General features: G+C 60.9%; 8 protein-coding genes across 8 annotated transcripts; 4 read left to right on the top strand and 4 right to left on the bottom strand.

The window, feature by feature from the left end:
* Positions 1-801: 801 nt before the first annotated feature.
* On the top strand, positions 802-2139 carry BDZ90DRAFT_223498 (WD40 repeat-like protein; the record flags this gene model as incomplete). Its single annotated transcript, XM_025504581.1, has 1 exon — positions 802-2139. A coding segment is annotated over one exon (1338 nt), but the record flags the coding sequence as incomplete, so codon positions are not given.
* Positions 2140-2282: 143 nt separating this feature from the next.
* BDZ90DRAFT_234247 (Mov34-domain-containing protein) lies at positions 2283-3583 on the bottom strand. The gene is made up of 4 exons (XM_025506939.1): positions 3278-3583; positions 2991-3188; positions 2735-2883; positions 2283-2661 (listed from the first exon to the last, which is right to left on the bottom strand). The coding sequence occupies exons 1-4, from the start codon at positions 3545-3547 to the stop codon at positions 2484-2486; spliced, it is 795 nt and encodes a 264-aa protein (XP_025360044.1). The 5' UTR covers positions 3548-3583; the 3' UTR covers positions 2283-2483.
* Positions 3584-3862: 279 nt separating this feature from the next.
* BDZ90DRAFT_255695 (NADH dehydrogenase, alpha subcomplex, subunit 2) lies at positions 3863-4352 on the top strand (the record flags this gene model as incomplete). Its single annotated transcript, XM_025507861.1, has 3 exons — positions 3863-3960; positions 4059-4165; positions 4270-4352. The coding sequence occupies 3 exons, from the start codon at positions 3863-3865 to the stop codon at positions 4350-4352; spliced, it is 288 nt and encodes a 95-aa protein (XP_025360045.1).
* Positions 4353-4463: 111 nt separating this feature from the next.
* On the bottom strand, positions 4464-5943 carry BDZ90DRAFT_234249 (hypothetical protein). Its single transcript, XM_025506940.1, has one exon. The coding sequence runs from the start codon at positions 5600-5602 to the stop codon at positions 4625-4627; it is 978 nt and encodes a 325-aa protein (XP_025360046.1). The 5' UTR covers positions 5603-5943; the 3' UTR covers positions 4464-4624.
* A 1632-nt stretch (positions 5944-7575) lies between these two features.
* Positions 7576-12862, top strand: BDZ90DRAFT_234250 (AAA-domain-containing protein). Its single transcript, XM_025506941.1, has 3 exons — positions 7576-7822; positions 7891-8078; positions 8638-12862. Exons 1-3 carry the CDS (start codon positions 7714-7716, stop codon positions 12685-12687), a joined length of 4347 nt encoding a protein of 1448 aa, XP_025360047.1. The 5' UTR covers positions 7576-7713; the 3' UTR covers positions 12688-12862.
* BDZ90DRAFT_234252 (hypothetical protein) lies at positions 12503-16537 on the bottom strand. The gene has a single exon (XM_025506942.1). It carries the CDS (start codon positions 16530-16532, stop codon positions 12777-12779), a length of 3756 nt encoding a protein of 1251 aa, XP_025360048.1. The 5' UTR covers positions 16533-16537; the 3' UTR covers positions 12503-12776.
* A 247-nt stretch (positions 16538-16784) lies between these two features.
* On the top strand, positions 16785-18242 carry BDZ90DRAFT_234253 (Phosphotyrosyl phosphatase activator). Its single transcript, XM_025506943.1, has one exon. The coding sequence runs from the start codon at positions 16791-16793 to the stop codon at positions 18153-18155; it is 1365 nt and encodes a 454-aa protein (XP_025360049.1). The 5' UTR covers positions 16785-16790; the 3' UTR covers positions 18156-18242.
* A 33-nt stretch (positions 18243-18275) lies between these two features.
* On the bottom strand, positions 18276-18930 carry BDZ90DRAFT_281637 (LSM domain-containing protein; the record flags this gene model as incomplete). The annotated part of the gene is made up of 5 exons (XM_025509388.1): positions 18276-18317; positions 18414-18486; positions 18576-18603; positions 18705-18814; positions 18917-18930. The coding sequence occupies 5 exons, from the start codon at positions 18928-18930 to the stop codon at positions 18276-18278; spliced, it is 267 nt and encodes an 88-aa protein (XP_025360050.1).
* Between the last annotated feature and the right edge of the window lie 221 nt (positions 18931-19151).

Here is a 19151-nt window from a genome sequence, read left to right on the forward strand (position 1 = left end):
GGCGGGGCGGAGAGCTGCAGCCGGGCGGACCAAAGTTGCGAGTCAAGGTCGAGGTGAGTGAGAGACTCCGAGGCTCGACTGCCACTCCCGCTCGCACTGCCGCTCCGTCGTCGGCTCGCAAGATTTTGCCTCGCTCGAGAGGGCGGACGGAACCACGAGCAGCGACGACTTGTCACTTCCTTGCCTCACCACCACCACCACCACCACCAGCCGCACTCCATGCCATCATCGAGGAAGAAGCAGCGTACCGAGACGAACACGCAGGCTGCGCTGGGTATTTCAGCCACTCAGCCTACCGAAGATGAGCTGAGGCTCACCGCTTCACTCTTTGGCCAGGCGGCGCCCTCGGGACCCGCGGCGAAACACGTCGAGGAGAGTGACGAAGAGGAGACGGGCCTCGAAGGGCTGGATGACGGGCAATTGTTTGAGATCGATGGAGGACAGGATCAGAGCGAGAGTGACGGTGAGGGTGACGAGGACGACGATGGCAGCGACGACGAATCAAGCGAAGATGAGGACGACGACGACGGCGACTCCTCGTCCAGCGGCTCCTCTTCCTCTACCTCCTCTGCCTCCTCTGCTTCCGCCGCCTCCTCTTCATCCCGCCGCAAGCGTCCCTCCGCCGCTTGGCATGATCCCTCCACCTCTTCCCTCCTCGTCCCCCTCGTAGGCCCGCAAGCCCGAGCACCAGACGGCTCCTTTGCCGGCACAAAGCGTCTCCGCAAATTGCGCGTCTCCGCAGACGAGCGCACCATTACCGGATTAGAGTACGAGCGAAGGCTGCGCGAACAGTACGAGAAGTTGCACCCTAGGCCTAGCTGGGCGGGGCAGAGGAGGGAATTACCGGGAGCGGTGGTGGCCAAGGCCCAGCAGGGCGAGGTCGTGGCGACGACATTGACTGATCTGCTGGCTCGGGACTCGGGCTTGACGCGCAAGGCGGCTACATCCTCCTCCTCGGGCGGGCGTAGGCGGCCCCTTCCCCCTGGTCAACTGGAAATCCAACGCCAGCGAGATGTGCAGCAACATCCCGCCCCAACGCGATTCGATGACGACGACGACGATGATGCGCTTCCCGCGACGGACACGGACCTCTCCAGTGCCATCGAATCTCTCAGCTTCCACCCGACGTCACGTCGCACCCGCCTCCTCTGCACCGCAAGCCGCGATAGGCGCGTGAGGCTGTACAACGTCGATGGGCGGGACAATCCCTTGCTACAGACGATCCACGTTCCCTCCCTTCCGTTGCGCAAAGCCACCTGGCACCCCAGTGGGCAGAGCATCCTACTCGCGGGTCCGCGCCCTTACCTCTATTCGTACGACGTGCAGAGTGGCAAGGCGCTGCGATCTACTCCGTGGCGTGGAGCTAGCAGTGGGGGAGGGGAAGGGGAGGGAGAACGCGATTTGAGCATGGCGCAATTCCAGCCTCCTGGTGCGGGTAGCTCCAGCGGATTGCTAGCCGTAGGCGGGAGACGTGGTCATGTTCACCTGCTCGACTGGGGCAGATCGCCCGAGGTAGCCTCTTCCACCTCGGAGGGCGGCGGCGGCGGTGGCCGTGGCGGTGGGTCGCACCTCCTTCACACGCTGAGCCACAACGCCCCGCTGGCAGGCCTAGCCTGGGACCCTTCCCCTTCACACACGCACCAACTCCTCTCACTGGGACAGGACGGTTCCTTCCAACAGTGGGACACGCGCACCCTCCGTTGTCCGCTGACGGTGCGCGATTCCGGCCTACACGCGCCTAACAGCCTCGCCGCTTCGCCAGACGGACAGCGTTGGGCCGTAGGCACACAGAGCGGCATCGTTGCCCTGTATACACGCGATGCTCTCCTTTCCCCCACCTCTGGCTCTGGGCTCGTCGAACCTACAAAGTCGCTTTCTAACCTGATCACCTCCACCTCCAGTTTGACCTTCGATCAGTCCAGCCAGATCCTCGGCCTCGCGTCGCGATCCAAGAAGGATGCACTGCGCCTTGCACACGCGGGCGAGGGGAGCGTATATGCCAATTGGCCTACGAGCGGCACGCCAGTAGGTAGGGTGAGCGATTTAGCGTTTGACACGAGTGCGGGGAGAGGGGGAGTGGTGGCTGTGGGTAACACGCGGGGTCGTACGCTCCTGTTCAGTCTTGGACACTTTAGCTAGCCAGCGGCGGCGCTCTTGAGAACCTCATCACAAATGTATGCCATTACAGTCACATGCCACCCGCGCGCGCGCGATCTCACAGCTCGGCGAGCAACATCATTCCCAACCCTTGAACCACCTGATCCCCCATGGCATTCTCCACCTCGTCCTCGAGATGGCGCTTCGGGTCTTGCTTGCCTACGTGTCGCGTCTTCAACTCTTGAGCGGTGAGCGTCGACTCTTCTTGTACGGACTTGTTGTATTGTTCCGAGAGGGAGAGCATTCGCTGCGTGCGAGGTGGGAGAGAGAGAGAGAGGAGGAAGAGGGGGGAGGTCAGCCGATTTATTCAATGCACCCGGCTGTAGTCATCGCGGGCACTCCACGCCACGCCGAGCCGCGCCGCGCCGCACCTTGATTGCCTTCTCGTTATTATCGCGATGCACTCCCCAGTCCCTCAATCTGAGCCCCTCGGTCCAGTTGCGCTTGTGCAAGTTGCCCAGCATGCTCTGCTCTAGTTCGGTCTTGCGGTAATTGATAGCAAGTCTGGCGGGGCGACAGGAGGTAGAAAATGTCAGCGTCAGCAAGGCGAGGGGTGGCGTTGGTGGCGCCTACGCACGAGTAATAGTGCCTGTTGAGTCCGTGAATGAGCGAGTGGATCGTCGGCTTGTTCAAGTGCCCGATGTTGGACGTCGTCTGACGTGGTTCCTGCCCTTGCATGGCCGTCGCCGGGTTGATGAGACGGAATGCGTCGATGACGACCTTTCCCTGCGGAGCGGCACGCCGAGTCGCGAAGAGGATGATCAGCAACTTTCCCCCAACCTTCTCGTGCCTTGCAGCCAACTGCCTCGCATCGGGAGATGCGCCACACCCACCTTGACACTCTGAATGGGATCCACAACAACGGCCACCGCCCTCGAGTTGAGCTGCTCGAATGCCTGCTGCGTATTGATGTCGACGTTGGACAGCCAGCAACCGAAGCCCGGGTGAGAGTGATACCATCCGACGACCATCTCTGGTCTTCCTGTCTGGCGAAGCATCTCTAACATGTTGGTCTGGAATACGGGATCCACCTGCGCGCGATCACCGGGGTGGCACGAGGAGTAAGTTAGCATTGCTCGCTCACAATGCTGCGTCTTGGCGCCCGCGCCACTCTACTCACGCTCTCGACTGTAACGCTTGTCCCACTCTGCGGCATCGCGAAGACGTCGATGCATGTCACGGTATAATCATCCACGAATTCGCCCAGCATCAATCCCATCACCTCCATAGGCACTCCTGCTCGCCCATGCTTCAACATCTTGAGCAAGGCAAGCGAAGAGATGTAGACCGTCTCGGCATTATCGTTCTGTGGGGAGTCGCCGGCCGGTGCGGCATCTGAACCGCCACCGCCCATGCCTTGCATTTGCCGCATCATTTGGCGGATGTCCATGATTGCGCGCGAGAGAGAGGTGTTGGGGAGGAAGAGGAGGAGGAGGTTGGGACGAGGACCAAAAGGGATGACGACGACAAAGGACACGACGGAAGTGGCTCGAGCCACGCACGCCCGCCCTCGCGTGGTGGTGGAGAGGAGAGTGGGACAAGTCGATTCAAGGCGGGCGAGCGGAGGCGGCGGCTCCGGTCCGACTTTCTCGACTCCGTCCGCCCGTCAGGACTTGATTGCAACTCACACACCCCCGCTCCGCTTGGCTCTCCAACCAACCAACCACCACACCAACACCACCTCGACTCGAGTAGCAGCAGCAGCATGTCATCATCAGCTTTGGCTCGGGCAGCTTTCCCCAAGACACTCAAGGAGCTGCGTCTCCACCTCTGTCAGACGGGGCAGGGCAGCGCTGGTGCCAGGTGAGCGGCGAGCAACGAGCAGCGGCAGCGATGTGGGCCAAACCCTGGCGGCATATAGGCAACCTTCTGACCCTGCTCATGGTCATCTCCCCGCGCAGACAATTCATCCAATCCTCCTACCCATCCCTCAAGGCGAGCAACCCTTCCTTGCCCATCCTGGTACGAGAAGCACAGGGAACCCCAGCGAGAGTGTTTGCGAGATTCGGTACGTGCGCGCGCCTCCTCCTGACTCCGCCTGATTACCCTCGCTCTGTCAGAGAGCTTACCGTCGTCTCCGTCTTCTTCTCCTCGCCCCGCTCCCTCACACAGAACGCGGCGTAGAGAAGCATGCAGAACTGGACGGTCTCAGTGGTGATGAGGTACTCAAGAGGGTGCAGGAGCTGGTCAAGTAAGTCAAAGGGAGCAGGGCTATGTCCGACGAAGAGGATGGAGCAGGCAATGATCACAGTGATACACAGCAGCAGCAGCGGTGGTGGCGGCGGTCGCGGCGGCAGTGACTATGAGAGACTGAAAGAGCAGGAGTACCATTACACGGGGCTCGACCAGCGAGGAGAGCACCAGTAGCAGAAGCAAGCAAGCACGAGGAGCATCAACCATACAACGTCTGTCATCAAGAGAAAGCTTCGCCCCTCCCTCTCTGCCGCTTCTCATCATCCCTCCACACCTACACAAAAGCCACAGTAGCCCTTCTCGTTTGGTACGCGCATCCCTCCAAATTGCGAAAGGACTGACGCAGAGGCGAGGAGCTGGCCGAATTACAAGGTCTTGCGCCTTCCGAGGCGGTGCGAGTCAGCTCGGCGCTGCCTGGCAGTCTCTCGGGGACGGCGGTTGCTGCTGACCAGGAGGGGAGAAGGAGGGGCGTGAGGGCTGGCGGCTGCCGTCGTGTGTCTGCGGATGATTTGGGCTTAGGCTTGGACTCGCGCATGGGCTTGCCGATGGGAGAGAAGTGCGAGGTGATTTGACCCCTCGAAGAAGAAGAACTGTGCGGTCGGTTCAGGTTGACCTCGCCGCTCCTCTTGCGCTCCCGACGATCGAGCAGCGACGAGGATGCTGCTGCTGTTGCTCTTGCAGACGTAGGGGGACTCGGCCGCCGACGTGGTGATGGTGATGCCTTGCCCCTTGAGCTTGCGGTATTGACGCTCAATGGTGCAGGAGCGAGTCGGTGCGCGCCTGAGTGTCGATCCTCCGACGGCGATGAGAAGAGGCAAGCTGGTCGCGGTGCACGTCGTTGAGCTCCTTGCCTTGGCCAAGATGACGATTCTTCGTCGTCCCTCGCTGGCCTGCTGCCAAATACGTCGTCCGCGTCTTGCTCCAGCCCACCACTTGACTTCGACCCCTGCGCGTGAGCGTCCGCATCGACGAATAGCCTCCTGGCAGGCGTCTCCATCTCCACATCTCCATCCTCATCACTTGAGTCGCTACTCTCCCTCGCAACAGGGCACGGGCTACGTCCGCCCCTTTGCACCCATGCGTCCATCCGCCTCGATGGTCTGCGTGGGGCCCAGGGCACCCCTCCCGTACTAGCAAAGGGCAGAGAGGAGGGTTGATTGGTTGGAGTCCGCGGTGGAGAGGACATGTCGACGTCCATAGTGTCGTTGTTCGAGGATGAGGAGGAGGGAATCAACGAGTTCGAGTAGATCATCTCGTCGCCTCGACGTGTATGAATGGCAAGAAGGACAAAGTGGTCATAACGCTGGCGCTGGCGTACATCGTATGTGGGGTGGCTGTGTTTGAGTCGTGGCAAAGTTGCCTCTTTGTCCTCACGACGCTGGGAGGAGATGATTAGGGTGCGGATGGGAGCGGGAGGCGCAAAGGGCGCGCGGATGGATACTCAGGGTCGGTCAGTCGGTCAGGTCAGGTCAGGTCTCAGGGTCACGTCTGCTCGCTCCGCCGCCTCTCCGCTTGCTTGCTTGCACGCACGGAGAGAAAAAAGAGAGCTCGCGGAGAGAGCAGCTGCATGCAGCGACGACGACGGGCGATGGATCGTGCCCGTTTGGGGTGACGACCAGCAGCGGCAGGCGCAGGCACGATGCACCACGTACAAGCACGCTGCGAGATGGGCACGGGAATTCGCTTCCTTTGTGCGATCAAGCCAACGCCGCTGGGAATGGAACAATGGGAGCGAGCGGAATGGTCTGCTCTAGAGTAGAGCAAATCTCGTCTCACCTCCGCTCCTCGTCGGCTGAGTCTATCGCCCTCTCGCCCTGCGCCCACAAATCGAACGACTGAACGCACCCAATTTCCACGAAGGTCCGCGGGGTCGCGTTGAGAAGCGCGTAAAGCACCCCCCGGCTGCCTCGCCGCCCAGTCCAGCCCGCTTTTTTCTCCCCATGTCTCGACCAAATCGAGATGTGCTGCGAGATGGACAAAGGAAGCAACTCGTCCGCCGCCTGCGTTTAAGTTGAGGTCCACCACCACCACCCGCCCGCCCGCACATCGAGCTTTGTTCGTGGCTGTCACATCTATTGCCAAGAATGGGTCCAGTATGAGAAATGGTAGATACAGTACAAGCGCAACCACGCCGGCCGAGCTGAGCTGAGCGGCGCGATGCCGAGCCTACTGTGCGGTCGTGGTCGTGATCGTGGACTGGCACAATGGTGTGCGAGAGGAGGAGTGCAGGACAATGGCAGGATCATGAGCGGCTGCGCGAGTTCGTCACGATGGTGAGGATTTGCCATTGAAGGACGCTTCAGCGGTGGGTCGCCGCTCCGCATCTGCCCGAATGGCCACGGACACGCTGGTAGCAAGCAGCGTGCCGCCATTAGCCAACGCAAATGGTACTATTGTGCCCACCTTTCTGCCGGCAAGAAACCACTTACTACCGAACGCCTCCCTCCACGGGCACTGAAGGAGCCTGCCAGCCAGCTAGGCAGTGTCGTCCAACCTGAAGATCTACTCTTGAGGCTACGCTTGAGCTCCATTTCTATGTATGTCCTGCACAGTTGAACTGGCTCGTTGCCGCCGTCATGATCCTCTGCTGGTCTCTCGTAGCTTGCAAGCCCATGACCACCATGAGCCTTACGACGAATTGCGCGCCCGTCTCGCTGCCGCGTGGCCACGGAAGGATGACGCAGCGCAACTCCCTCCCCGCCCGACCTCGCTCGCACCCCCCACGCCAAGCCACGCTCTCCCGTCTGTCTGTCCGTCCGTCGTACACGGCCTTGTACATCGTCTTATACGTGAATTCTCTCATCCATCGCAGGCGATCTTGGACCGAGAAGACCAACACTTTTTTGATTGAGAGGACGGAACAAGGAATAGCCGATGGGAAGATGGCGGGGAAGAGCGAGGCGAGTGGGCGAGGGTCGCGACCTAGGCTTGAGCTATTGACTTGACTTGTGCTTTCGAGGCTGAGTCTCGACGAGGATCGTGCTCATTTCAATCTTTAAAAAAACGGATGGGATGCTTCGTTTCTCTCGCTTCTCATGCTACCACACCCTCGTCGAGCGTGGCGTTGATTCGCGCTGACGCGGTCGCAAGTCAGACGAGGCCGGGCGGCAACCAGTGACGGGGCGGAGGGCCAGTGTGTCTCGAGAGCTGCGACGGGCGCCCGGGCAGGCAGCAAGGGCGGACCCGCATACAATCGACGACGAGGAAGCCGCTTTCCACTCTTCCCATCATCCTCATCACCACCACCACCACCGCCTCTCCTCACAGAGCATCCCCAGCAGCTCGGTAGCGCGCATCGACTGTTCGCTACCACTGCTGTCGCTGCTGCTGCTGCCGTCTTAATCGCGCAAAAGGCGGCCTTTGATGGCCTCGAGCGGCTTGCCTCCGGAACTCGATCCAGACTATCAGCATCGATTGGCCTCGCGCCAGCATCATCACCGCCAATCAGCTTCGATCAGTTCGGTAGCTTCGGGTGAGCTGGCATGGTGTCCCGTGAAGCAGAGCCACGTACTGACCTGCATCTCCGCGCACACGCTGCAGGTCCCTCGCACCCACCACCTAACGGCATGGTCTCGACACGCGGAGCGGGCAGCTCGTCCGGCCACGTAGCATCCCCGCACGACGACGGCAATGCTGTCGCTGGAGGTTCACGTCGCTCCAGTCGAGCAGGAGGGAGGCGATCCTACAAGGAAGAGGACATAGAGGATGACGATGGTGCAGGGTCTCCTGTGAGTCGCGGCGATAGCGTCAGTGCAAGGACGAAGCAGATGTACGGGAGGAGAGCCAACAGTAAAGGCAGCACGAGCGCGAGCACGAGTGCCACACCTCGCCTCGATGCTGCTGGCGGTGAGGATGGCAAGCAAGCAGACAACTCGCAGCTCTCTGCCACTCGACCACGTCACGCTGCTGTATCGTCCAAGGACGCCTCCGTCTACTTGGAGGTCTCGACGGACGAAGACGGCGGCGGCGGCGGCGACGCCTCGCCTTGCAAGAAGAAGTCGCGCAAGCAATCTCGATCTCAACCCCGCCGTCGTTCTCGCAACTCTGCAGCTTCCACGGTGAGCGCCCCTTCAACTCTTTCGCCTCTCATTCACATCATTCATTCATTCATCTACCATTGGGCGAACTGAAGCGAAGATGGGGCGGAGAGGAGGGAGAGTTGGAGAGGCGCGATGGCAGGGAGGGGATGAGGAGAGAGTTTCGCATCATGGGAGGACAGGCGCCAGCCTAGCAAGCAATGGAGCTTCGCGCTGACCCACTCCCGCCCCCCGCTCGCACCCGCTCCAGGACCCCATCGCCTCGGCCCCCGTGCGCTCCTCCCGCCGCCGCAGCGCCGACGAAGACCCTGATGCAGATGTTGACGCAGAGGGCGATTCGGACGAAGAAGACGACGACGATGAGAAGCCCATCCAGCAAGCACGCACACGCAGCGGCCGAGTGACCAATCATCGCAGCTATACCGAGCCCGGCGCGAGCAGCGACTCTGATGAGGATCATGTCCCCGCGCCGAGACGTAGAGCTGCGACCAGCAAGTCGATGGGCGGCTTCGTCGTCGACGACGGGGACGACGACGTGGACCGCCCATACGGCTCTTCCTCGCGCAGATCGACCCGCACCACGCTGCGTCGCGGCAACCAACCCAAAGTCGCCCGCCTCGCAGCATCGAAGCGCGCCGCCAAGGTGGACGAGGAAGAGCTCGACTCCGGCGCAGAGACCGAAGACCGCTCTGACGACCAAGAAGAAGTGGGTCGCTCCTATCGTCTACGCGAGCGCAAAAAAGTCGACTACTCTCTCACTGCACCTCCCGCAGAGCCTGAGCGCGATGGATTTGGGCGACCGATCAAGAGGACGAAGAGTAAGACGGGGCTGGGTTCAAGTATGGGTGGGGCTTTCGAGCTCGGTGCTGGGCCGGCGCATCTAGGGGGAGGAGGACGCAAAGGCAAGACGGGCTGGGATGCTCTGCCGCTCAGCATGACGGGCCAGGACTACGCACGCATGTTTGGCGAGGACAACGACGACAGCTCAGACGACGATATCCCTGCGTCACGCAAGGCCCCGCCTCCAGCTCTTATAGGCGCGAGTGGATCTACGGGCGGTCTACTCGGCTCAGGCCCAGCACCAGCAGACGGCGCCAACGAAGGCTCAGCTCGCGATGCCCTCGGCCGCATCAAAAAAGGAGGCGACTCGCTCGCAGACATCGACCCGCTGGGCGTCAACATGGCCGTGGACTTCGACTCGGTTGGCGGGCTCGACGGACACATTCAACAGCTCAAGGAGATGGTCAGCCTTCCCTTGCTCTATCCCGAGGTTTTCCAGCAATTTAAGGTCACCCCTCCTCGCGGCGTGCTCTTCCACGGCCCGCCCGGGACAGGAAAGACGCTCGTTGCCCGCGCCCTCGCTGCAAGCTGTAGTACGTCGGGACAGCAGATCAGCTTCTTCATGCGTAAAGGCGCGGACTGCCTGAGCAAGTGGGTGGGAGAGGCGGAACGTCAGCTACGCCTGCTCTTCGACGAGGCACGCGCCTCGCAACCATCCATCATCTTCTTTGACGAGATCGACGGTCTGGCGCCCGTGCGCAGCAGCAAGCAGGACCAGATCCACGCGTCCATTGTATCGACGTTGCTCGCGCTCATGGACGGGATGGACGGGCGAGGTCAGGTCGTCGTAATTGGAGCCACGAATAGGCCAGACTCGGTTGACCCGGCACTACGCAGGCCTGGCCGCTTTGATCGCGAGTTCTACTTCCCTCTGCCTTCTCGCGAAGCTCGCCGCAGCATCATCAACATTCACACAAAGGGGTGGGACCCGCCTCTCAGCGACGCATTCAAGGAGCAGCTTTCGGAGGTGACAAAAGGGTATGGTGGAGCGGACCTGCGAGCGCTTTGCACCGAGGCGGCCCTCAATGCTATCCAACGTCGATACCCGCAAATCTACCAGACGTCGGAGCGATTGGTCCTGCAACCGGAGACGATCAAGGTTGAGGCCAAGGATTTCATGATGTCCGTCAACAAGCTGGTGCCTTCCTCGGCTCGCTCGTCCACCTCCGCCGCTGCCCCGCTACCAGAGCATCTTCGCCCGCTCCTCGGCCGCACAGTCGACGAGGCTATCGCAGCGCTGCAAAAGGTGCTTCCGCCCTCCTCGAAGCGCAATCCACTCGAAGAGGCGCTATGGGAGGACGACGGGGACGACGGTGCGGACGGATTTGGCCGCGAGATGATGCTGCAGAGCTTCGAGTCGCTGCGCATCTTCCGTCCTCGGCTGGTGATTGCAGGCCAGCCAGGCATGGGCCAATCCTTCATAGGCGCTGCTCTCCTTCATCAGCTCGAGGGATACCACGTCCAGTCACTCGACATCGGCGCGTTGATGGGTGACAGTGCGCGCACACCCGAGGCGGCCGTCGTGCAGCTCTTTGTCGAGGCGAAGCGACACAAGCCCTCCGTGCTATTCATCCCGGGTCTAGTCCACTGGGCCCATTCCGTGTCAGACGCTGTGCGAGCTACCACGAAGGCTCTCCTCGACGAGCTCTCGCCCAGCGACCCGGTGCTGCTCCTCGCCGTAGCCGAAGCCCCCCTCTCGCAGCTGCCCGCAGACGTGGCCAAATGGTTTGGCTACCTGCGGGACAACAAGATCGAGGCTACGCTTCCCTCATCCTCGCAGCGCGAAGCCTTCTTCTCCGAGCTCCTCGCCAACGTCCGCAAGCCCCCCAGCGACTTCCCCGACGCCCTTCCCCGTCGCAAACGCATCCTTGAAGAGCTACCACGCGCGCCTCCACGTCCTCCCCGCCAGTTGACGCAAGCCGAGCTCCAACAGCAAGCAGCAGAGGACCATCGCACCCTCGAGCAGCTCAAGTATCGCTTAGGCCCCATCCTGAACGAGCTGCGCAAGAAGTTCAAGAAGTTTACGCGTGACCCCTGGGATGAGTATGAGCTGCAGTACCTTACGGATCAGCTGGGCTTCGATTACGTTAAGGAGAAGGGGAAGATCGTTGTGACGATTCGGTATGCCAAGGGGTTCAGGCCTAGGAGACGCTCGACTATTACCGAGGTGAACGGGCTGAGCGTCATCACGGGTAGTGGTGACGAGGTGGGCTCGCACCAGCCGGCGGAACAGCCACAGAGAGGACAGTCAGCACCTGCTGAGCAGCCAAGCGACGAGCCTGGCGCGGCAGACGTGTCGATGAGCGAGGGGGCAGTGCCAGCAGGGGCAGCCTCGCAGCCCATGCCGGGTAGCAATGGCGGCATGTCAAGCCTTGGCGCAGCGATGACTTTCGGAGCTCCGCCACCACCACCACCTCAAGCAACCGACGGCTCAGTGACCAACCTCGTTGCGGCCGAAGTCCCCGCCACCAACGGTGACGGAGCCAGCGGCGCCATGGCAGTCGCAGCCGCAGCCGCCGACCCCACCGCCGCCCCCAACGACACAGCCTCGACGGACGACGCGCTGTACGACACGCGGGCGATGACCATCTACACGATGAACCTAGAACGAATGCAGAAGCGCCTCTACTACAATGGGTATCTCACCATCGCCGATTTCCTCACTGACCTGTCCAAGATAGTCTCCAATGCGGAGACGGCCGAGGAGGTCGATCAGGAAAGGATGGTCCGAGCGCACCAGATGAGGAACATGGCCAACATCATGCTCGACCAGTACATCGATGTGGCTTTCCGCGCCGAATGCGAGCGTATGGCTGTTAGGCAGCGGGCGAGAGAGGAGGAGAAGAGACGGGCCGACGAAGCGGCAAAGAGCTTGGCGGCTGCGGCTGCGGCTGGGGGTGTACCGCCGCCTAAGCCTACAGGGGAGAGGTTCAGTGCGAGGGTGCAGGGACAGGCCCCCGAGCATCAGACGCCCGTCGATGTCAGGGCTATAGAGCGCAATAAGCGCAGGCAGGAGAGTGTGGATGCAGAGGGGCAGGAAGCGAACAAGAAGGCGCGAAGCGGCAGTCGAGAGGGCGAGCGCGAGCAAGAGGAGCAGCAAGCCGTCCCGCTGCTCAACGGTAATGGCGCCAGCTCGCAGAGTCTTGACGGCTCTCAGCACGACCCTGCCGTCGCCGCCCACCCACACTCAGCACCAGCAGCGCACCCGCCCTTCATCTGCCCCCCCGCCCTCCTCTCCACCCTCTCCTCCACCCTCCTCTCCTCGTCTCAGCACTTCAACATCGACCAACTACTCCAACTACGCGCCGCCTCCTTCGACTTGGTCTGGCGGGAGCGGAGCCAGTGGGATCGCACGGCACTCATCCACCAGCTGATGGCAGTGGCGGAGCAGGTCAAGGAGGCGGTAGAGCTCGAGAGGAGGGATGACGAGGAGCGGGCACGCAGGGATGCGATGGTGTAGACGGGCGGGAAAGCGGTGAGGAGACCGAGCAAAGCGATGCGATGTGATGCGATTCTGTAGAAAGGATCGATCCGCGTCGATCGACCGAATCACGACCCAAGACCAAACTGTACGATCGCAATCTCCAGTCCCTCGCACTCCGTCCCCATCTCCTCAGCCTGATATCTCACCAGCGCATCCTCATCCGCGTCTTTGAGCCAGCTGGATACAACTTTCGCTCGTGGGATCAGTGTGGCGGGGAAAAGAAGGGCCGGCTTTTCCCTGGCCGGGTTCGTCTTTGTCTGACCGATATCGCTGCGCAAAGAGGGGAGTGTCCCGCCAGAGGGAAGTCGTAGACTCTTGAGTTCCGGCCCTTCCACCTTCCTCTCGTCGTGACGTGCCTCCGCACAGTCCTCGAGTTGATGTCGCGAACCCCTCACTAAGAGACACAACAGCAACATCGCTCCTCGACGGAGCTGCGGGTACGAGGTGTCAGTCGAAAACGCATCGTCCGCTCCCGGTGCCCAGCCTAGGCGACGCTTCTCCATCTCGGTATCCTTGTCCTCTGCTAGAGGATCAAGGCCCAGCGAGGCGGAATCCGGTATGGTCGACCTCTTCCCGCCTTCAACAGCAAGAAGATCCAACGCCGCCTCGCCCATCCTTTGAGACCAGGACGCCCCAGCCCCGCCCCTGGCGCAGAGGGCGAGGGGGAAAGCTTCGACACAGGTTCCGAGCAAGCTGAGCACAGAGGAGCGCAGCGTGGTAGGTTGACTTGCATCCCTGAGCGCGTCGAGGAGCGAGGGGAGGAACAAGGGGGAATACCTTGCCCCTGCCTCGCCTAGGGACTGGATGGTGTGCAGAAGCACTTCGCCCAACCGCAGCCGGACGGTCACGCTTAGCTTTGTCTGCGAGGACGTCGGCGTGGGCGCGCACCCGTTGGAGGTCGAAGCCGGAGCGTCGATGTACATCCTTACAAGGGTTGTGAGACGAGAATCGCCACGGAGCGCCACGTCCTTCAAGGCCTGGACGGCGTGGAGGTACAGGTAGGACTCGTCGTCGGCCAGTGCCTGGAGTAGCAGAGCGATCAAGTCCGTCTTGTCGAGCAGGCCTTCAATCGCACCTAATCGCGCTTGCCTCTCTTCATCCTCCTGGGCGAGCATCATCTTGTCCTTAGAACGTGACGCGGCTTGTAGTTCAGCGGCGAGCTCCTTGAGTAGGACGATCCCGTGTGCCCGTACGGGGATGATCGGGTCCTGCAAAGCCGAGAGGGCCTCTCTGTACTTCTCCTGTACCTCTCTGCGCGCTCGGCTCCCTATAGTCTCGATCCTCTCGGGCTCCTCCTTCTCCTTTTTCCCTACGCCTGCCTGCCGACGGGCGAGGAGGACCAGGCGAGCTTCCTTGATCACTTCGGATAGCTCAGCGTCAGCGTCCTCGAGGGAATCAATGGCGTCGAGATCGAAGCGTCGAGATGTGAGGGTACGGTCAATCAGACCGAGCAACGCATTACCTTGAGGCGTCAAGTCCGTGTGAGCTTCCAGTGTGCTCAGCAAGAGCTCAACAGCCATACGCGTAAGGCCAGGGTCGAGAGGTTCTTCGTCTTCTTCTTGACTCTCGTCTCCCCCTGCACCCTGTAGGTGTTCGTGTAACGACGTATTGGAAGAGTCGAGGGAGAGATTCCGCAATTCATGAAGAATGCCCCTTGACGAGCCTTTCTCGTTGAGGGGCTTGATGAGGGGAATCGCCCCTCCGTCACCATGCTGCTGCTGCTGCTCCTCCTCCTCCTCTTCCTCACCAGCCTCACGCTGCTCTGCTGATCGCAGCTGCCTCGTCGGCGGGGCATCCCCGCCCAGACAGTAATGCGCAAATTGCAGTGCCTGCCTCATGTCATGCCTAACCAAGTCCTCGCCGAACGTGTCCACTAAGCTGACTACTGCCTCGAGATACCAGAAGAGACGCTGTGGCGCTCCCGAGTGCACGCTCACGTCCACATCCTCCACGCCTCCATCTCTATGGTGGTTGTCGAGTCGTTGTAGTCGCTTGAGAGAGAGGAAGCGTTCCAGCAGTTCAGGGAGGAGGAGGGAGGCTATATCCCGTCGGTTGGACTGGGAGAGGAGGCGGGTGATCAGAGTCGGGGATATTGCCGAGGAGGAGGAATTGCTTGAGCTTCCTAGTGTCTGGTGGAGGATGCGCAGCTGAGCTTGCATCTGTGCATCGTCATCGTCGTCACCGACTCCTTCGCCTTTGAGGCCAGTGGATAAACCAGCGAGGAGATCGGGCGGGACTGTTTGGGCAGGTGTTGTAGGAGGGACACCCCAACGCAGTACCACTTCCTCCTCGTGGTCTACATCGAAGTAGGCTCTTGCTTTCTCCCCCTCCTCGTCACGCCGGTCTGCCCTCGGAGACAGCCGCCTTACAAAGCTTAGCGCCTCCTCTTCTCCTACTACCCGCATCCAAGTTGCGAGGAGTCGTTCAGCCTGCCCCGCCACTTCTTGTACGCCGTCATTCCTCGCTTTGCCCTTGCCCTTGATCTCCGCGATGCCCCGCCTGGCCTTCTGCGGCAGCTCAGCGAGTAAGACAAGCCGATCAACGACGGGATTGAGCAGGTAAGCGGCCCATCCTGATCCTCCTGGCGGGGAGGAGAGGCTGAGGAGCTCCAGCGTATCGAGGGCGGCATGTATGTCCTTTCCCGCAGTGAGGATGATTGAATGGCCACCTAGAGAGGATAGGGGAGGACCTGAGCGAGCGATTGGCTCCCAGATGATCGAATGTAGCTGTTCGGTCAATAGGGAGGTCTCCTCTTCTTTCCCTTTCAGTTGGAACCTCGCAAGCACGTACGCCGCAGCACTTGCGTATCCGGGGTGTGTGGCGCCTCCCGCACTTCGTCCTCCTTCTCCACCAGTGACTAAAGGCAGCAGTGCAGCCAAGGCATGCTCTTTCAGGTATTTTAACCTCTCGAACCCCATAGGAGGCGTGAGGATCAGGTCGGCCAAAGTATCCAGCGCCCTCCCGTCCAATGTAGCCCCGGCCCCATCCGTCTGTCCCACCACACCCGCGATGAGTGCCATGGCCCCGCCTGGCCGCAACAATTGGCCGGAGAGGAGTCGTCGTGCTGTAGAGCGGACGAAGGGCGGGATGGGGATGCTAGGTCCGTCGGATGAGGTGGGGCGGGATAGTTGAGCGCTAAGTAGCGGGAGGAGGAGGGAGGGTGGGAGTCCCTTCATCCAAGATGAGAGGAGAGTACTCGCTGACGTCGCAGCGGGCGTCTTAGTTTTGGGTCCAAATGTCAGGCGCAGCGCACTTCCCAGGATGTCTTGCCCCAGCGGAGTGGAGAGGATGCGATGCGGTACCACGCCGGAGAGGGATGTCGTGGGTTCCACTGCTAGGGAGAAGAGGCTTGCCAGACGAGCGGAAGCGGGACCGCATGCATGCTGCTGCTCCGAATGAGCGTGAGCGTCGTAGGTTAGAATGGCGGGGGCAAGGCCCCATTGCGAGGAGAGGGAGCAGAGCGTATCCAACGTCTTGCGATTTCGCGCACCTATGCTTGTGGTCGCTTCGTCCTCTTGAGCTAGGAGATAGCGCTGTAGCAGTGCGAGGCAAAGGAGAGCAGCTCGAGCTGTTGCTACATGCACGTCGTCGCGTTCATGATGACGAGATGGCAGGCTGATCCCCAACCTGCTCAGCTGTGCATCACAAGCTGCTAGGCGTTGGCTTAGCACCCGGTCCAGCGGTGAGCTTGTCGAAGATGAAGAGGGCGATCTAGCGGAGGGCTCCTGCTGCTGCTGCGGTCCCTCAATCGCTGCTGCCTTGTCCGTGAGAGCCCTCGCAGCTCGCCATGCTATCTCCAATGGGGAAGCGGATGGCTCCATCGAATTGGGCGCGAAGCTAGGAACCAATCAACGTGCTGCTGCCGCTGCTGCACGTCTTAGCCCCGCGAGACGACGGACAGAGACGAGCGAGACATTTTTGGTCTGAGGCCGCCGTGGACTGCGTCTCGCGTGGCGTGGCGGAGTGGCCTTGGCGGGCGCTTTGACCACTCAAGTTGCTCTCGTCCACTGAGCGCTGAGCCAGGGCCCCACATCTTGCCTGCCTTCCTTTCCATCATCACGACCACCACCAACGCCACCATGATCGCTCAAGAATCTGCTCGCAACCTGCTGGCAGAGAAGCTCAAGGCACCGGGCCCCACTTCACCACCGACTCAGGCCGCCCTTCCTGCACAGCAGCAAGCCCAACAAGGAACCCCCCAGCCCCCTCTCCCTCATTACGACCCTCCCGTCCCCCTCGCTTCCTCCTCCTCCTCAGCCCCCTCAGCCCACACCTTCATCGCCCCTCGAAAACGCATCATCTCCCCTCGTTCCCTCTCCCGTTTCCAGTCCTCACAGTCCTTCAGCGACATAATGGGTCTGGTCATGGCACTCAACGAAGCAGTAAAGGGCAAGACGCTCACCGAGCAAGTCGACATAAGCGATGCAACGACTCAGATCCTCTCGATCCTCGACTCGGTCGAAGAGCTAGTCCACGAAACACCGCCAGTATCCAATGCAGCATCTCGTTTCGGCAATCCAGCCTTTCGCGATTTTGCTGATAAGCTCAGGGATCACAGTTCCGAGTGGCACCAGAGGATTACAGCCTTACCTACCGAAGCGGTGACGGAGGTGTCGGTGTACTTCAACGAGTCTTGGGGTAACAGGGAAAGAATAGATTACGGTAGTGGGATGGAACTCAACTTCCTCCTATGGCTACTATGCCTTATCCGTCTCTCCGTCCTCACCCTACCCGTCGACGGACCAGCAATGGTTCTTCGCCTCTTCTGGCGATACATCGGTGTAATGCGTCTCATCCAATCCACCTACTGGCTCGAACCTGCAGGAAGTCACGGAGTTTGGGGTTTAGACGACTATCATTTCCTTCCCTTCGTTTGGGGATCTTCCCAACTCTCCACGCATCGTCACCTCAGACCCAAATCGATTCACGATGCTGAGATCCTCGATGAGTTCAGTGGGGAGTACATGTACTTGGCGTGTATCCAGTTCATCAATGGGATCAAGACGGCCAGTCTACGCTGGCATAGCCCTATGTTGGATGATATCAGTGGGGTCAAAGGGGGGTGGGCAAAGGTCAACGAAGGGATGGGAAAGATGTATAGGGCTGAAGTGTTGAGCAAGTTGCCGATTGCGCAACACATCTATTTTGGGTCGCTGTTGCCTTTCCCTGAGGCGGGGCCCGGTGAAGAGGAGGAGGAGGAGGAGGACCACGAAGCTGCGGTGGATGCTCACGGGCATATTCACGCGGTACCAGATGGAGAAGGGGGAGGGGGACAAGGCCAAGCAGCTGGGTGGGGGGACTGCTGTGGTATACCGATTCCGAGCGCATTTGGAGCTGCGCAGGCTGAGAGGGAGAAGAGGGAGAAGGAGGGGGGAGGAGGGAGTGGGTTGAGCGGGTTGGCCTTGCCCGGTAGCAAGGGGATTAGAAGGGTGCCATTCGACTAGGCGTAGGGCGTAGGGCGTGGGGCGTGGGGCGTGAATGTGGTCCGTGGGCCGTCAATGCGATAGAAGGAGAGAATACTTGATATCATTGCTGGCGTGTGAGAGTGCGGAGGAGTGACAGGACTATGATGAGGCGCCTTCCGGTCCTTCTCCGCCGGGGATGAGCTGCGTTGCGTGTGCGAGACGAGGAAGACGGGATCAGTAGGTGTTCGGCAAAGGGCGAGCGGTTGAAGCTCGTCGTGGGCATCGCCGTATGCTCACCAGCGCAATATGGTTGCCGTTGAGGAGCGTCTCCTTCAGCTTGGTCGCCTTGCGTCCTTGCGGGGTCATCTCGCTGCACCAGGGGTAGCGATGTCATATCATGTCAGCCGCCGCGCTTCCCCCTCAAACCAATCCCATCGCTCCCTCGAAGAGCGCACTCACTATTCAGTCACATCCTTGAGCACCATATCTGTGCGCGTGCACGAGATACGCCCCATCGAGGTCAGTCTTGGCTCTCTCTCTCTCTCTTCTCTCGGTCCACCTGGAAATGCGCGCGCGCCTCCTACTCACTAACGAAATCATCGAACCCGACCAGAGTGCCCGTGAACTCCCGACTTGACGCCTTCATTACCACCCAGATGGGGGAGCCGATGCACCTGTCTACCAGTTCGAGGGGAAGGCTGCGTGCGAGGGGGAGGGCGGGCAGGGTGCGGGTGTCAAATCAAGGTCGCATGGTTGGCTGCGTAATTCGAGGATTCGATGCCAAGGGCTGAGGAGCTTACATCTGTGATGCCATCCTTGTCCTTGACCTGGTCGTTGCAGTCGCTGTTGGATGATGCCTGTTGGGAAGAATGAGAGCCGCGGAAGCCAGGCCAGGCGAGACGAGATGAGACGGAAAGCCGCTCCGCTTCGCCCTCCAGTCCAAGGTCCACACAAGGCGTGGAGCGGTGAGAGGTCCGCCTGGGACGCGTGGGGGAGACGATTCCGTTCCGCTAAGCTGGGAGCGGGCGTCACGGT

The sequence above is a fragment of the Jaminaea rosea genome (genome assembly GCF_003144245.1).
Source record: "Jaminaea rosea strain MCA 5214 unplaced genomic scaffold BDZ90scaffold_15, whole genome shotgun sequence".
Lineage (NCBI taxonomy): Eukaryota > Fungi > Basidiomycota > Exobasidiomycetes > Microstromatales > Jaminaea > Jaminaea rosea.

Excerpts from the sequence above, each read along its gene's own strand:
- BDZ90DRAFT_234250 (XM_025506941.1), top strand. The coding sequence starts at position 7,714 with ATGGCCTCGAGCGGCTTGCCTCCGGAACTCGATCCAGACTATCAGCAT. Across the intron at positions 7,823-7,890 it reads GATCAGTTCGGTAGCTTCGG|GTCCCTCGCACCCACCACCT; the intron begins GTGAGCTGGCAT and ends CACACGCTGCAG. Across the intron at positions 8,079-8,637 it reads ACGATGGTGCAGGGTCTCCT|GACCCCATCGCCTCGGCCCC; the intron begins GTGAGTCGCGGC and ends CACCCGCTCCAG.
- BDZ90DRAFT_234247 (XM_025506939.1), bottom strand. The coding sequence starts at position 3,547 with ATGGACATCCGCCAAATGATGCGGCAAATGCAAGGCATGGGCGGTGGC. Across the intron at positions 3,189-3,277 it reads CAAGCGTTACAGTCGAGAGC|GTGGATCCCGTATTCCAGAC; the intron begins GTGAGTAGAGTG and ends GATCGCGCGCAG. Across the intron at positions 2,662-2,734 it reads CTCAACAGGCACTATTACTC|ACTTGCTATCAATTACCGCA; the intron begins GTGCGTAGGCGC and ends TCGCCCCGCCAG.
- BDZ90DRAFT_234249 (XM_025506940.1), bottom strand. The coding sequence starts at position 5,602 with ATGATCTACTCGAACTCGTTGATTCCCTCCTCCTCATCCTCGAACAAC.
- BDZ90DRAFT_234252 (XM_025506942.1), bottom strand. The coding sequence starts at position 16,532 with ATGGAGCCATCCGCTTCCCCATTGGAGATAGCATGGCGAGCTGCGAGG.
- BDZ90DRAFT_234253 (XM_025506943.1), top strand. The coding sequence starts at position 16,791 with ATGATCGCTCAAGAATCTGCTCGCAACCTGCTGGCAGAGAAGCTCAAG.